At 37.5% G+C, this 16,565-nt stretch overlaps 1 protein-coding gene across 3 annotated transcripts in view; it reads left to right on the plus strand.

Annotated features, from left to right (window-relative positions):
• LOC113533432 (probable G-protein coupled receptor 153) overlaps positions 1 to 16,565 on the plus strand; it is a 43,221-nt gene that overhangs the window by 21,538 nt on the left and 5,118 nt on the right. For 2 of the 3 annotated variants that reach the window (XM_026925582.3, XM_026925584.3), the window contains exons 3-5: positions 4,930 to 5,359; positions 10,547 to 10,736; positions 13,189 to 13,373. In XM_026925582.3, the coding sequence (XP_026781383.1) occupies positions 4,930 to 5,359; positions 10,547 to 10,736; positions 13,189 to 13,373 (805 nt within the window). Of the gene's footprint in view, positions 1 to 4,929; positions 5,360 to 10,546; positions 10,737 to 12,647; positions 12,678 to 13,188; positions 13,374 to 16,284; positions 16,305 to 16,565 lie in introns of all 3 variants that reach the window. The other variant, XM_034306780.2, reaches the window with a different exon arrangement.

Below are 16,565 nucleotides of genomic sequence, written 5' to 3' on the forward strand. Positions count from 1 at the left end.
ATTTATTTGATTGATGATTATGTGAAAGCAGGTGGTATTTATGGATGGAGATGGCCTTTCAGTGTTCAGCAAATATTATGCAGTAGTGTTATAAAATAAATGATTTATATTTTCACATGCCACTTTGTTGTTAATGGTGATATTTTTCTTATTTATGTTGTATTATATGTTGGATCTAGTGTGGCCATATGTTGCAATACTAGTTGATGCATTTTCAGTGATGTTATTACAGAAAATTTTAGGTGGAGCATATTAAAACAAATCTGATTTTGTTCCCAGTCCACGCCTGGTTCTGGTGACTGGGGAAACGAAGGCAGATTTTCAGACTTCAACCTGGTGGTCAAATTATTTAAAGAACCAAGCAGAGCATTTGTCAGACCTTATGACTTGCACAGCGTGGCTGCTCATAGCATTATATATCTACAGCCATGGTGACGTTGACAGCACACCATGATCCAGTTGCGTTTCTGTAAATCCCTGGCTTTAGAGATTATAGTATAGACAGGTGAATTACTTACATTTGTAAACATATTCTTTAGTGCATTTAGAGTGACAGTTCAAGCAGCAATCATTTTCAAACTGATGGAACAGATAGAATGGTGTAAATGTGTGATAGAGAGACCTACCATTTGGTGCATTGTGGCATTCTGGTAATTGCTTCATTGCTTTGAAAACTCACATCAAAGTACTGATTGTCAGACCGCTTTCATAACTAACACATAATGCATAATTGCCATTCACGCTAATATGACTCACTGTGTAGCTGCCTTTGTAATTGTGATTTAGATACTTCAAAGTTAAAGTGCTTTTTCATGTGCTGTTTTCATTATTTTAACATGATCAATCCTCTATAGAAAAGCACGTTTCACACTTTTGATTATCTTCAGTGAATCAGAACATTTTATTTATTGTACCTGTCCAGGATTAATCAGGCTTAACCCATTAGTCACCTATTATGGTCACAATAAGTCAAATCACAGTTCAGTTGAATAGACTTGTATTTATATAGTACTTTTAGCAATAGTCATTGTCACCAAGCTGCTTTACAGAACTCCAGATGTAGATTGAGATCCCCAATGAGCAAGCCAGAGGCAACAGTAGCAAGAAAAAACTCCCTGATATGACACGAGGAAGAAACTCTAAGACTCAAAAGGGAACCTTTTGATTAATATCTAGGTAATTCTGCATTACTTGATGCTGTTTGGGGTATAAAAAAAATCTTTCTGCCCTGCATAATGTGCCAAAGTGGCGTTTGCATTGAGGACAATAATAATAATAATAATAATAAAACTATTCCTCTCAGCAAACCTCCCCTTTTGTAGTAAATGTTTTTAATCTCAATCTCACTGCACTCAGTTTTTTTTGTTGTTGTTGTCCTGCAGCACGGTTGTTAATCTGTTTCCTGGACTGCCTAGTTTTCTCTTCACAGACGCTCCACAGGATGATTTGCAGATGAATGCATTTCTGGGGCACAATGATATAAAAACAGGCGCTCGTGCTCATAAAGCAGCGTTAGACGAATAAGGACAAACAGAATTATGCGTGTGTGTGTGTGTGTGAGAGAGAGAGCTGTAGATTGGTGAGAGAAGAACAAAAGCGAACCAATTTTGTTTTCCTCCATTTTAATAACAGTGTCTTCTGTATGCAACGATTGTAATCTTGTAACTTCCGGCCTCGAAAAACATTTTTCCCAATGCTGCCTTTAGTGTATGTAAAATTCTCAAGTAGTTTATTGTCTTACTAGAGGTCTAAAAATTAGTGAACCATAAATAGACTTAAAATTTTTCTTTAGGTGTTTACTTTTTATATACTAATGAACTGACAAAACCAATGAACTAGGCTATAGTGCTAACTGAGTGAGCTGAAACAACAAGGGCTATGATGCTAACTGAGTGAGCTGAAACAACAAGGGCTATGATGCTAACTGAGTGATCTAAGTAACAAAGGTTATGATGCTAACTGAGTGAGCTAAGTAACAAAGGTTATGATGCTAACTGAATGAGCTAAGACAACAAAGGCTATGATGCTAACTGAGTGAACTAAGTCAACAAAGGCTATAATGCTAACTGAGTGAACTAAGTCAACAAAGGTTATAATGCTAACTGAGTGAACTAAGTCAACAAAGGTTATAATGCTAGCTGAGTGAGCTAAGTCAACAAAGGTTGTAATGCTAACTGAGTGTACTAAGACAATGAAGGCTGTGATGCTAACTGAGTGTACTAAGACAATGAAGGCTGTGAAGCTATGAAGCTGAGGTAACAAAGGGTATATTAGAATTTTTGATGTTGTTGCCCTCAGTTTTCTAGTTAAGACTGATTTTCTTCTTTTGTTGTTGTTGTTGGGGTACATTGAGCTAATGGCCTTGACATTATTCCCATTAGTCCCATGCAACAAGCTAACGGTTGTGACTTTACTGCCGTGTAGGTGCTATGGTGTGTACATCAGAGGTGGTAAAAATACACGAGTTCCTTTCTCTGGTAAAAGTTGGAGTACAACATCACAATTCTTCATTCAGGTTAAAGTGGAAAAGGATACAGTCTTAAATTTGCTTAAAGTATGAAAGTAAAAGTATAAGAAAGATTCACAAACAAATAAGAAGTCTGCTTCAAATCACACAACTGATTTTGTAATTTTAGTTACTGATAAATTAGTGCATCTTTCATCAAGCAATACGGGAAAACATTAGCTAAGGCTAACCAACAACAGTTTTATTCCTAATCTCTCACATGTTAGCTAGCATGATAATAACTCACAAAATGACCAGGCAATGCTTTTCTAATCTTCAATTGCCCAGTTTCAGTGAGTCTGTGCCCACTTTAGTTTCAGATTCCTGTTCTTGGCTGACCGGAGTAGAGCCTGATGTGGTCTTCTGCTGGTGTAGCCCATCTGCTTCAAGGTTTGACGTGTTGTGCGTTCTGGGTTGCTTTTCTGCTCATGATGGTTGTAAAGAGTGGTTATTTGAGTTTCTGTTGCCTTCCTGTCAGGTCAAATCAGTCTGGCCATTTTCCTCTGACATCTCTCATCAACGTTGAATTTCTGCCTGCAGAACTGCCACTCACTGAATGTTTTTTTTGTTTTTTACACCATTCTGTGGAAACTCTAGAAACTGTTATGTGTGTAAATACCAGGAGATCAGCAGTTTCTGAAATACCCAAAAACTCAACCCTGTATCTCAGAAATGACAGTGCCCTAGTAATTTCACATTTTCCCCAGACTAAAAAATATACTGACAACCTCAGACAGTTTATAAGCATCATGAATTCAGGTTTGGTTTCTGGTAACTTCATACACTTCCATTTGAATCCATCAAAACAACATGAGGAAATGTACGCTTCGTGATTTAATGATCACCATTCTGTTGAATTCATTCTTCATTCAGACATGGGGCACCTAAGAACATGTCACTGATAATATTGGGATATGAAATACAAATACAAATAATAATAAAAAAATGAGCCGAGAGCTTTTACAAGGGGAGGAGAATGAAGGAGAAATTTGTTTTGAACATTGCTCGGTCCTTTAATGCTGTTGTTTCATTTTTTTCTCATGCTTGGAATGCACCAGCTTAAATTATGAATGCAGCCTGGACGCTGAAAATAAATTCTTCAGCATCTGTTTTTCTCATTGCTGCTCTTCAAACTGATAGGGCTTTCCTTTTCTCTCCCTCACTATCTCTCTCTCTCTCTGTCTCTCTGCTTGTGGCTTCAAGCTGTATGATGATGTAATTTTCCCCCACGGGATCCTCGGGAGACTGAGAAAAGGCTAAAATTATGACCCTGACCATCCAGAGAACTACCTCTCCTTCTGCATCTCTCGTTCATTTTTGAGCTGGTTAACAAACACGGATGATGCCACTATCTATGCTTCCTCCTTCGCATCTTCCTCTACATAGATGTTCCAAGGGCTTCATTTCTTTCTTTAGCGTTCTCTCCCACTAGTCTTTTGGCTCAGGTGTTGGCAGGGGAGTGGATCGGTTCAAAGATAAAGGACAGGAAACAAATAGGAGTAGATGAGGGAAAGAGCATTGAGTAAAAAGCTATGTTTCTCTTGGCAAGTCTCTGAGTAATGCAGAGCAATGTGAATGGCCTGGTTTGTAAAATCTAGCCAAGAAATGAATTTTAATCATTATTTGTGGCACTTGATTGTACTGTAACAGCAACAAGTTAGTGTTTGGTATTATAGTAGTGTTAAAAAAACAGAATCTGACAGAATTTTCACACTTTAAGAACAGAGCTCTGTATGTTAGAGGGAAGAGCACTGCATAATATTAATACACTACTTTTTCTTTGACCTTTTCTAAGAGATATAATAAAAAGATTTAGGATCCCTAATAAACCTGTTTGCTTAACCTTAAACAGCAGGAAAGCAGACTAGTACTAAAAGTATAATGTGTTTGTATGTGATTGTGTTGTAATAGAAAATATATAAGCTTATAGTAATTGCAATTATAATAATTGTAGTAATTGCAGTGGTGCAATGGTAAAGTATTAACCCTACTGTCAGAAGATTCCAGGTTCAAAGCCTGATGATGCCACAGATATCAGTGATTCCAGTTTGCCTATTCTCTTTGGGTAGAGGGATGACATTTCTCTCTTTCCTCTCAATCAGAATGATACTAGCCAATCATGGGCTTCTCTAAGCTCATGTATGTTGAAGATGACAGCGTGTCCTCCAAATGTGCTAAAAAACCACAAGGAGGAAGTACATGTTAGACTTTCACTCTAGTGGCTGGGAATGGGTGTTGACTATAACTGAAAATCACTGAAAATGGCAGGTTTCTGTCTTACTCTGTATAATGAATATATAAAAATGCTAAAGACTATGGAATTTTGGAATTCTCAAAATGTTTCTTCTCTACTGTCAGAAGTCTTTGCAGCTTTAGACCCATATACAGCTTTCTCTTCATTTTATATTCTCTTTCCTCTCCAGGCTGAGCAACACGAAGAAGCAGGCTGTGCACACAGTGATGGGTATCTGGATGGTTTCTTTCATCCTGTCCACACTGCCTGCTGTGGGCTGGCACGACACCAGCGAGCGTTTCTACGCCCACGACTGTCGCTTTATAGTGACTGAAATCGGCCTGGGCTTCGGCGTCTGCTTCCTGCTGCTGATCAGTGGCAGTGTAACAATGGGAGTCATCTGCATCGGCATTGCTCTCTTCCAGACGTTCTCCATGCAAACAGGCCACAGTGCTGACAAGAACAAGTTCAACGTGCCCACTATTGTGGTGGAAGACGCACAGGGTAAGCGCCGCTCATCCATTGACGGCTCCGAACCAATCAAGACCTCACTGCAAATCACATACCTGATCAGCGGCATCGTGTTCATCTATGACTTCCTTACTGGCTTTCCCATTCTGGTGAGTTGCATTGATTATAAAGCAGTGATAAACATTGGGGAGTTGGGGAATTCTTGGATTAACTTTCTGACATTTAATCACTATTCAGGCCCTGATTTACCAAGATATGAAATAAAGAGCGCAAATTTGCATGAGCATGTGAGCAATTGTGCGTGTCACACAATTTATCGGTATAAATTATTAATCTTCTCATTAATTAGAGTTAGTAAATGATCAATAAATGATTTGTTTGCAACTAGTGGAAACAGGCTGACACAATTTCAAGAAACCTATCATTTTATTTTTACTATAATTGATGTAAACTGACTTCCGCAAATTTAATATCTGCCCTTCAGTTGTATTAATTTGTGCGACTTTCAGGGTTAGTAAATAGCACTGCTAAACTGTTAACAATGACACTGCCCTATATTTTGCACTTTTAGCTAAAAACATCCCAAATTGCCTTATTCATTAAGGCAAACACACATCATAAATAAGATTTGCTTTTATACTCTGTAGATGCTGTTAGTAAAAGAACTTGGTGTACACACACGCAGACCTTTAGTAAATCGGGTCCTTTATGTATTTTTTACATTTTAAATAGGGAGAAACAAACATGATTGCGCACAGTTGATTGGACTTTTGCAATTCATGATTTTGCACTTCTACCAGGTGCTGGTCTCTTAGAGGTTGTGTTAGTTCTTCGTTTTTTTATTTATTTATTTTTTTATAATGCATTCATAATACATTGATATTCAACTTGCTCATTAATTCAGCACTTATAGTGTTGTTAATAAGCATCAAGGCATGGTCTACATGTGTTTATTTAAACTAAACTGTCACTGGTATACAAGGCTGGTGCATGTTCTTCAGTTCATGGGTTATATCACACAAGTATATTTTGTAAAGGGTTTACAATTTTGACCATTGTCTTAGAGAACATGCAGCTTGAAAAATTTGCAATTTGTTTTCAGATGTGTGCAGCCCATGCTCTGATTCGTAGACACTACACAGAAGGAGTATTGTGACAGGTTGAACTTTTCCCTGACTCTGACCACTTAGAGACACTGTGAAAGCTTTCATCCACTGCGTTGGGCAGAAGGGCTCCACGCTGAAACCTTAATGACCAATTCCAGTTACATGCTTGTCAGCAGTATAGGAGTTATTCTCACATCAGTGGTGGGCTTGATTTTTTTTTCTTGCAGAGGCAAAAGTTCCAGACAGAGAGAGAGAGAGAGAGAGAGAGAGAGAGAGAGAGACTGAGATCGAGGTCTTCGGTGAATAGGAGCAGATTGAACACCACAGGATTATTCCTCTCTGGAGGCCTGAGAAAAGCACTCAGCTGAGAGTGTAAAATTGTCATCTCACAGAAGCAAAGAGCCTAGCTGGTTCACTTTTAATTAGGCGAGCAATGGTCTCAGGGGATCAAGGAGATGCTTATGTAGATATTTTTTTATTATTATTAAATGAACTTTTAGAGTTAACCTCGGCTAGTGTGCTAAGTGGGTCACGCTATGAGAAAGAGACAGAGAGCAAGAGAGACAGAGGTAAACAGCATAGCCTCCCTGCCAAGACTGCATTTGCTGAAAGAAAATAATGATTGAGTAAAGGGGCTTTTTTTGGGTTAATGTGTCATTTCTCAGTAGCTCAAGGTCCCTGTGTATTCTCATAACGCACAATGAGTGTGCATTTATAACTGAGCTGCAAGTTATAGAATATCGTATGTTTAAAAGAAGTGTAAAGTTTGCTGTGTTAGTTGCACCATATAATTAGAGGTCATATTTGTTTATTGTCAGGATAAGCTAAGTGCAATGATTGTAGTGATCCTTGTTTTCCAGGTTTTAAGGTGATAGGCTCATCCAAAGTGATAATTGCATTGGATTTTTTTTCTCTAAAAGTCCCCAGTGTGGACCACATGTCTTATCACATACTGGAGGAGGAGTTTGGGTTGTCAAATTTGGCTTGGAGCGACAGATGCATTTACACATGTATAAAATGGCTAAAATTTGGCTAAAATGCATCTCCTGTACTGTAACCCTTAGACTGAAATCTGTTTGAAATGCATTTATATCTACAAATTATTTCAAAGTTTAAAAAACCCAGGACTGCCTTAAACCTCAGCTATATGCTTGGATTGTATTCTGGTAAGTGGTTTTGGATAAAAACAACTACAGTACCAAACTAATAATTGTAATATTTATCCAAATAGTACAGAAATAATTAAGATGATAGAAATTTTGATGGACTTTTTTCACAATATACAGGTTTGCTAACAACCTGCCATAATGCTCCATATAAAAAAAATAAACTGTGAAATGATGAGTTTACTGATACATTAATTTAACATCAACAAAAAATTCTGAAAAGTAGGGAAGATAAAGATTTTGTACAAAACTGTAACATTATATACTTTGAAGGATTCAGCATATCTATTAACCTGTAATTGGCTGCTTCTGTAATTGCTATTAAAAAGCAAAAAATTTTAGATTTTACATACTGATGATATGTGGAATATCTCAGAAAGGTGTATTGTAACATTTTTATCGTGATATTGATATCAAATTGTAATATTGCCAAGCCCTACTCTTAATAATACTAACTCCTCTCCATCCTGCTGCATGTAGAATCTTCTCCTGTTTATTGTGCATCTGTTTCACTAAATCATTATTACTCTTTTCTGTTACTCCTATATACAGTAATATTCGCACCAGTACGACACTCCCAGCCCATGTTCAAGATGCCATAAACGAAGGCCTGTTTCTTTCTCCCTCACTGGGATAATGAGCCATTTAAATGCATTGACAGCTATATCACATGCACACTTCAATTACGATGCGTTTTATGGAGAGTGCGCTGAATGGCCCGCCCGATTGCCCTGTATGCTACACATGGTTTTGAGTATACTGTCGAGTGTTGGGATAACTAATGGGATGAACCAGATTCTGGAATGTGCTTTTGCGTAAATGGCTGGATAGAATCCTTGCATGGAGTGCAGTGTTAATATTAGCATAACGTCGACTCTGGGGGATTAAACACTGACACTGAGAGGAAGCCCAGGCCAGGCCACCCGTGATCCCACCCAGTACAGCATGTTCACCTGGCAGTGTCAGGGGGACGCTTAAAGAAAGGTTTTCCAGTTTGATTAATGGGAAAACCCCTCCTGATGATGAATCATTGAAATGTGTACCCCGCAATAGGGCAAAATATTTGTAGGGAATGTGTTTTTTTTTTCTTTGCTAACTGTCTCATTAACTAATGCCAGAGGAAGCTGGAGATTAATGGTACAGAAAGCTACTGCTAGGAAACTAAATATCTCTGTGTAAATGTAGACCATGATTTTGCTAACTTACTTGAGATCACTTTAAAGTACTCCGTGTACATTAAAGACATTTGACATGAGGAAAAGTGAGGTAAGACAAGTAGAGCTCAAATTTAACTTTTTTTTTTAAATTATTTTTATTTTTTACCGGAGGCCGAAAAATGGCATTTCCACCTATTTTAGGGGTGCCCATGTTCAGCATAGAATTTATTTGTGATATCACACTCCACAGTAGTGATCAATGACTCATATGAAGGTAGACACTCAGGGCTTTAAGAATTAGCATTTTTTTTTTACGTAGCCTACTGTGTTTAAATGTTATAATTTTATTGTGGCACTTTATTGTATACAGTGTTTTTACTATCAAAAAAAGCTTAATTTGTGCTGTTAGTTTTATCTCTGTACCATTGTTATTGTGGAGAGGTGTGAATTGTCTGCTCAGCAGGAGGCTCACACCCCTTCCCTTTCCCATTGCCCTGCTCACCAGCAGCTAAACACAGTGTCATGATACTCTACATACAGAAACCCAACAGCATCCTGACTAATCTTATAACAGACTTGAGGCAATAAAGTAATTCATTTGCTAATACTGATTGAAAATGTCGATAAGTAAATAATGGCAGTGTACAGCTAGAAAGAGTTAAACCTCATAAGATGTAAGAACCAGTTAATTAATTAATTCTTTCTTTCTTTTATTCATTCATTCATTCGTCTTCAGTCAATGCTTTATCCTGGTCAGGGTCGTGGTGGATCCAGAGCCTATCCCACGGTCGATCCCAGAACACTGGGCACAATGCAGGGACACACCCTGAATAGAACAGTAGCCCCAAGACTAAACTGAGACAAGTAATTAACGTACTTAATTACTTGCATATTCTCATAACTCTACTTTCAGATCTCTCGTTTAGTCTTCCAGTGTAAAATGATTTAGGGAACCACTGAAAAACAAACCGTTTGGCATTCATTTCTTTGTGTATGCACAGCAGCACACAACACTTAACAAGCATTCTTAAAAGAATTGTCATCTTCAGTAAAGAAAATCTTGTTCTACAACAGGTGAAATTTTTCTCCACCTTTATTCTGACAATCATTTGGTATCACAACCTTACTGATCACCAGCTTCATCCAAACATCAAGAAGAACACCTGATGAAAATAACCTTGACTTGTTTATATAACCACTCACTCATGCTATGGACTTTGTGAAGTGTCTCGCTTATGTATGAGCTACGAAGTCATTTCTGTTCATACGCTGGTTTTTTTTTGCACAATCTCTCGACTCTGTTTGTTACTTGGGTATTTGTATCGAGTGTGTTACAAAAGCACTAAACCATGAATGATTGGTTGCTCACAATCAGGATTTCCCAAAGACTGTATGAAGTGGTTGTGTAATGCATGTGGGATGTTTAGAGGTGAATGAGAAGAAAAACAAAACAATCAGTTTTGGCAAAAAAGCTGAGGCCCTGAGGTATAATACTGCTGTATAGTATACAGCATAATAGGAAACAAAACATGACATAACACAAAAGCTATTTTATGCTGGAATTTCTGTTAACGATGCTGCATGAGTAGTAGGATTAGAGGAAAAGAGTTAGAAATTGGACTAGCTTACCTGCGTGGGTGTTTTATTAATTTAGCAGAGGGCAACCATCTAGCTACAGTGATACGGAAGATACCTGAAAACTCTGCTTTTCTATTTTCTCAGCTAAAGCTTCACTGAAAGGGAAAGGACAGGGGACGTGAAAGAAGCATTTGCTTCTGGTAGTGGTTAATTTTGCTTTTTCGCTTTATCAAGGTGAATGACCTGTGAATGAGGCCGATCCCTTAAATGATCAAAGAGTGCTACATCCCATAGTACATGCTAATAAGTTCTGTTTATCCTTGACACAGGTGGTGAGCTTTGCCAGTCTGAAGTACGACCGTTCCTACAGCTGGATGGTACTGTGTGTGCTGTGGTGCTCCATAGCCCAGTCCATCCTCCTCCCCATGTTCCTGTGGGCTTGTGACCGCTACCGCGCCGATGTCAAGGTGGTCTGGGAGAAATGCGTGGCCATTATGTCCAACGACGAAGTGGATGAAGGTAAGCAGGACTGGGAAAACTTCTGCATGGTGCCAAGAGAGGAAAGAAAATGGATAAAGGCAAAGGAGTTTTCCTTCGGACCTGTGTGTGAAAACTGAAAAAAGATTCAGTTGAGAGATTTCTGTAGGACAGCCAGTGATTATACTCTGTAGATCATCATCTATTTTATATATGAGAGATAATTTATGACAACAATGTTGAGGCAGTGTTATAATGTATAATATATATTATAATGATATCCTATACAGTATATGTACTAGCTGATTGTTTGATCACTTGAAACAACTGTTTATTCTTCACATGCAGAAAATACATGTAGCTTTGGGATTTAACTGATAGAGAGAATCTTGCCGTTGTCCTCATGCTTATCTGGAGGCTACAGTTGTATAGACTTTTCAGAGAATAAGAGTGGTTTAAAAGAATCATTAGGTAACCAGTGGCTGCTTGCCCATAGAGGCAGGTGGGGCAGGACCCCGCAAGGTATATCAACTGTCCAACCGATGTTAATCTTCATAATTCCTCATGTTGCACAATCATGGGACAGCACACACACTTAGGTTCTGTAAAGTTATTATCGTACTCAGTGGTGACATTGTGCGAACTGCAAGAAGCACTAATAGAGCAGTGGACAGAACAGCTAATGCCAGGTTATAGCATACATCAACTCTGATACCCACTTGATTTAAATTCACTAGATAGTAGCCTATAGCATAAGTCAACTCATGACTTAATTTTGTTTGAGGCTATCAGAGTTTAAGTCATTATTAATGCTGTCCTGCCCGACCGAAATCTATGGTCATGAGCCGCTGCTGTAGGTAATGAAATAGACCTCCATTTTATAAACCTAATACAGTTTGGGAGAATTCTTCATTTTAAAGGATCTACCTTGGCTTGCTAACATGGAAATAATGTCAGGTCACAGGACATTATTAATATATTAAATATTAACGACACTGGAAAATAACCGTGTGGTGGTCTGCGAAAAGCCTGTTGGATGCTGCTGTGGCTGAACATCCAAAAATGACCAAAAATTTGGGTTTTCCGCCAACAATATACTTTGACATCTCTACTATCAGAAAAGATAAATATATTTTGCCAAAACAACATGAAATATTTTTATTTAGGTTACTATCTAACCTTGCCTTGGCTGTCTTCCTGCAAATATCAAGTTGTGTAAGGAGCCAGTTTAACAAATGCAGACAGTCGGTCTGTGTAAGATCTTGCCAGCTATGTGTGCTTTTCTCACACAGTGAATGTCATGCTTTGATCGGGTTGTCAGATAGCTACGTGCCATAGCAGTGGACATAAATCTAATCAGTTCAGTTTGTGATCAGATACCAGCTGCCAAATGGCGTGATCCTCCAGCGCTGTCACATCATCATCAAAACAGAGAAGAGTGCTTAAACACGCTGTACTGAAGACAGCGGACAAAGTTTCAAAATGTTAAATTACCTAATAAAAGGCATTAAGAACACAAAATTGAAAAAGAAAGAACAGAACACATGATCAGTAATTATTTCCTGGCCGATGTTAGCATGAACAGAGATCAGTTAAGTGAAGAGACGACGTTAAGGCTTGTGTTTAAATGCCTTGAGTGACTTTTACCTCAGGTGATGAGACAGAGACTGATGTGAATAATGCTGATAATCAACGTGAGAACTATATATAGTAATAAAAAAAAGTCAAAATTTGATCATGTGAAATGTTTTCCCAGGCTACCACACAATTTTAGTTTATTTACAAACCTGTTTTGTCATTGTATGGTGTTCTTGCTAGGCTACTTATCAACATGGAAACACTTAATTGTTTCAGCTTGTTGCAATGCATGATTAATAATCCAAAATCAAATGTGCAACGGTTGGGTTTTTTTATTGTGATCTTAATGTTACCAGTGCTTCTGCTTCTTTTCAGAGGGCTTGCCCTGTATAACACAGCTCGGGTGTATGTATAAGGGTTGTTTCTTGTTCTTATTGCCACTGATCTGCATGCTAAGCTGCCTGTGCTAATAGCTAATGTCATCCTTCATGCTGCAACCAGGCCATATTTGCTTAAGATCAGCATTTTACACTGCCCTAGCCCTGCTTATTTTTCCACTAAAAGTCAGTCCTGCTTCTTGTCACATCTGACATGTTACTCCTGAAATATGTAAAGTGATACCCAAATTGAATTTTTTTTTTAAAGTTAGCTGGATTTCATTTGAGTGAATCTAAAGAGGCTTGCTTTTCAGCCATTTCCTCTTCAATAAACCAGAGCAGTCACAATATTACTAGTCAAAGATCTATAATTGGTTTTGCTCCATCGCCCCCCCATTAAACTTCAAAATTCCAATGCGGACCCAAAACTCAAGAACAGTGAAGTGTCTCTCTCTCTACATATTCGTCTGTCTGTCTGTCTGTCTGTGTATCTGAGCACGTCTTTTTTTAATCCTGATATATGCTTTCTGCGTTTGCAGAAAACAGCCAGGATGGAGGCATTCATCCGGACTTAATATATGACAGACCTTATGACTATAGCTCCGCTGCTGATATCATGACGGTAGACCGTATTGCCAAGTACGAATTCTCAACCTTAGAAAGGGGGGTCCCCCAGTGTTATCCATTGAGGGAGCCTCAGGAAGATAAAATGCACTATTTGCAGGTATATTTCCATTAATTTTTTAATTTTAATTCCCCATGATCTTTTATTTGCAACTTATTAAGATGAAATTGTGCATGCTGCAATGGCCCTCAATACTTTTGATATTCTATTGCTGTCATAACCTCTTCTGGAATCATTTTACATTTTTTTGTTGTGTTATTTAATAAATTTAATATATTCCCACTTGGTATTCAGCAAATATGATGTGCTCGGCTGTTTGGAAAATGTGATTTTTCATGCTACACACGTTCAGATGACTGCCTGTCACTTATTGGGCTGTAAGTCAACTTATATTGAGAATACAAACCTTTTTTTTAATGCAAGATATAGCCTAATTAGAATATTGACACCATTTGAAGACAGTTACACAGGGCGTACACATCAAATCACATGAATCGTTTGTGCCTATTGTCAGAATTATCTATAAATCACTTAGTATTGCGGAGATTATCTACAGAATCTCAATTGGCTAGCTATCTAACTTTCATTACCACTGTTTCAAAAATGTGTCTCATTTCTTTGGCATTGTCAGCTCTGTGGAAAGGAGTAAGGAATAAAACACTTCAGGGTATGCTGTTATAGGAAAATAATCAATGATGGGTTGGTTTTATTGTGATATGACGATATAATATATATATAATGAAAATTGTCACAATACACTTTTCTGGGATATGGATATTGTGATATTTTTTAAAAAATAATTTTTATGTTTTTTTTTTTTTTTTAAGTAACAAGCAACTGATTTGATAAAGTTTAAAATTGTAAAAAAAAATTCCAGAATCTTAAAGATATTTCCTCAGTTTCAATGTTAATAAATAAATAAATGTATCATTAAGTGAAAATTTTAAAGGGTTATTTTTAAATGCAAAACTACTATTTTGCTGCCAGTTTGTGTGGAAATTGTGTATCATAAGTGTCTTGAAATATTATATAATATGCAGCGTGATGTGAAGGAGAGTTACTGTTACCACTCCAGAACTGATTATTTTCCAGTCCAGAAGTGTTTTATTCCTCTTACACAATAGCAATTTACCAACGCTAACAATTTCAAAAATTTAGTACAGAACGATACATCATACTTTTTATCCGTTCATAGTTATGGCTAATGTTGTTGGACGTCCATGAAACAAGTTATTTCCTGCTATAACTTGCTATAACTGCTTTTGTGCCTTTGTAGAAGTTACTAAGACAAAAAAAAAAAACATAAAAAAAGCTTGTCATGTTACAAAGAAACCGTAAAACACAAAGCCCTCCGTCCTGAAGACTTTTCCGTGCCAGAAACATACACCCTTAACTCTGATTGTTACAAACTGCTGGCACTAGAGACTCCTTCCAATAAACAATATTCTTCTTACAGAATACTTCACCATATCAATGATTACACACATTTTTAAAAACACGTTTAAGTGTAGTGTCCACCATACAAGTCCCTGTGTAAGTTACTATAGAAATGATAATGTATTAGAACAAGTGCATTGATATTAACCTCACAGCTGGAACTATGAAAATTAATTAACACCTTCTGATGAATCAGAACCTAGCATTCAGCAGCACTGTAGTTTTATTGTTTATAATTGGCATGACTCAAATTTAAAAGTGTACTCAGTCCCTTCACGTGTTCCTTAAATCCTGCCAAGAATAAAACATCCAGTACTAACAGAATTTCTTGACACTTTGGCAAGTAGGTCATGCTGTGCCGAAAACTCAGCGCCAGTGTGTTGTAGAGCTGTAAACTGCTTCTCTTTAGCCTGTAAACACTTTTAACACTTCGGACTGTTTCTCAGTTCCACATGACTGATCACTCCCTGTTTTAGATTCGTTAGCATATTTTATTTCTACAGGTAACCAGTAGCTAAAAGCTATTAACCTGACACATTCATAAGGTCTGGGTTGAGATCTCGTGTTATGTGGGTCTTCAGGCCTGAAGGTGGTGAGCGTTTAGCGCCAGTCACTCCTAGAGCTTCACTCATGTTTTACTACAAAATAAAAAAATTCAACTTTGCTATTTTTTCCGTTAGTTGCGGCAGTGACATTTGCAATAAAATGCTGATGAGCTTTCCATAATTCTAAACTCACATTGCTTTGATGTGGCAATGAGCCAGCAGAATAATATGCCTTTTCACTGATTAGATACAGTTTTACTAAGTTAACCAGCATACTTATAAATATCCATCAGTCTGTTTTTCCTTCACTTTGAGAAAATAATGTTTTAATTGTTGCCTCTCAGTTTGAGACACAGCACATAGTGTTATGTAACAAAACCCGAGGGATGAACATAACAGCTGTATGGCTGCACTGTATTCTTCCTTATTGGAAGTGGATAAAAATCATATTCTAGATAAATAAATGGAACTGTAAATGTAAATATCTCATACACCTGGCATTTTCTTAAAGGAAGAGCTTGTTTTTTTCTTCCAATGTGGATCTATGAAGATGCTAAGCTCATTTGAATGCCTGTTACTAATTTAAATCTTTTGTTAATAAATCTATCTACTGATTAAATCATCAAATACTTATCGCTTTTTGGATATGGCGTGTATGCCAGATGCTGTAAATGTAAAAACAGGAAAACTGATCGAAAACTCAAGCAACTTTTCAGGAATAAACTAGCATATTATTTTACTGGCTCGATGGACCATCCTGCCCAGCACTAGTCCTTTCATCTAATTCTGACCGCCAGTACCATAACCAAGCAGTGCATTTGTACTCCATTGCTCATATAAAAATGCTTTGCTTCCCTCTGCTGGCCAAAGTTCTCACACACCCGCTTTCAGCCAGTCACCCTCAAATACTGTGCACTCTTCTGCACAAGAACAAAGTGACCATAGAGCCTTAGCTGCTGTCTCATTCTTTTATGTATGTACACAAATGCAAAAAAAGATCTTTAATCAATTATATTTTTCTTGTGTAGTTCTCAGAACAATGTGGAATGTGAGTATTAAATCTATAGAACCAGCGATTATGGCTTGATTTGTAAGACATTTGTACACTGAGAGGGGTTCCTTTATATAAAGGAGTAAGCTTTATGTACACTCAGTGGTCAGTTTATATTGTGCATGCACCTTATATTCATTGGTCCGTTTAGCAAGTAAGGCAAACGTACAGATGCACTTTGTAAGTATACAATTACTGACTGTAAGCCTTTTGTTGCTATGTATCTTGTCTGCCCTCCATCACCCCACGCATCATTGG

Source organism: Pangasianodon hypophthalmus, chromosome 8, assembly GCF_027358585.1.
Source record: "Pangasianodon hypophthalmus isolate fPanHyp1 chromosome 8, fPanHyp1.pri, whole genome shotgun sequence".
Taxonomy (NCBI): domain Eukaryota; kingdom Metazoa; phylum Chordata; class Actinopteri; order Siluriformes; family Pangasiidae; genus Pangasianodon; species Pangasianodon hypophthalmus.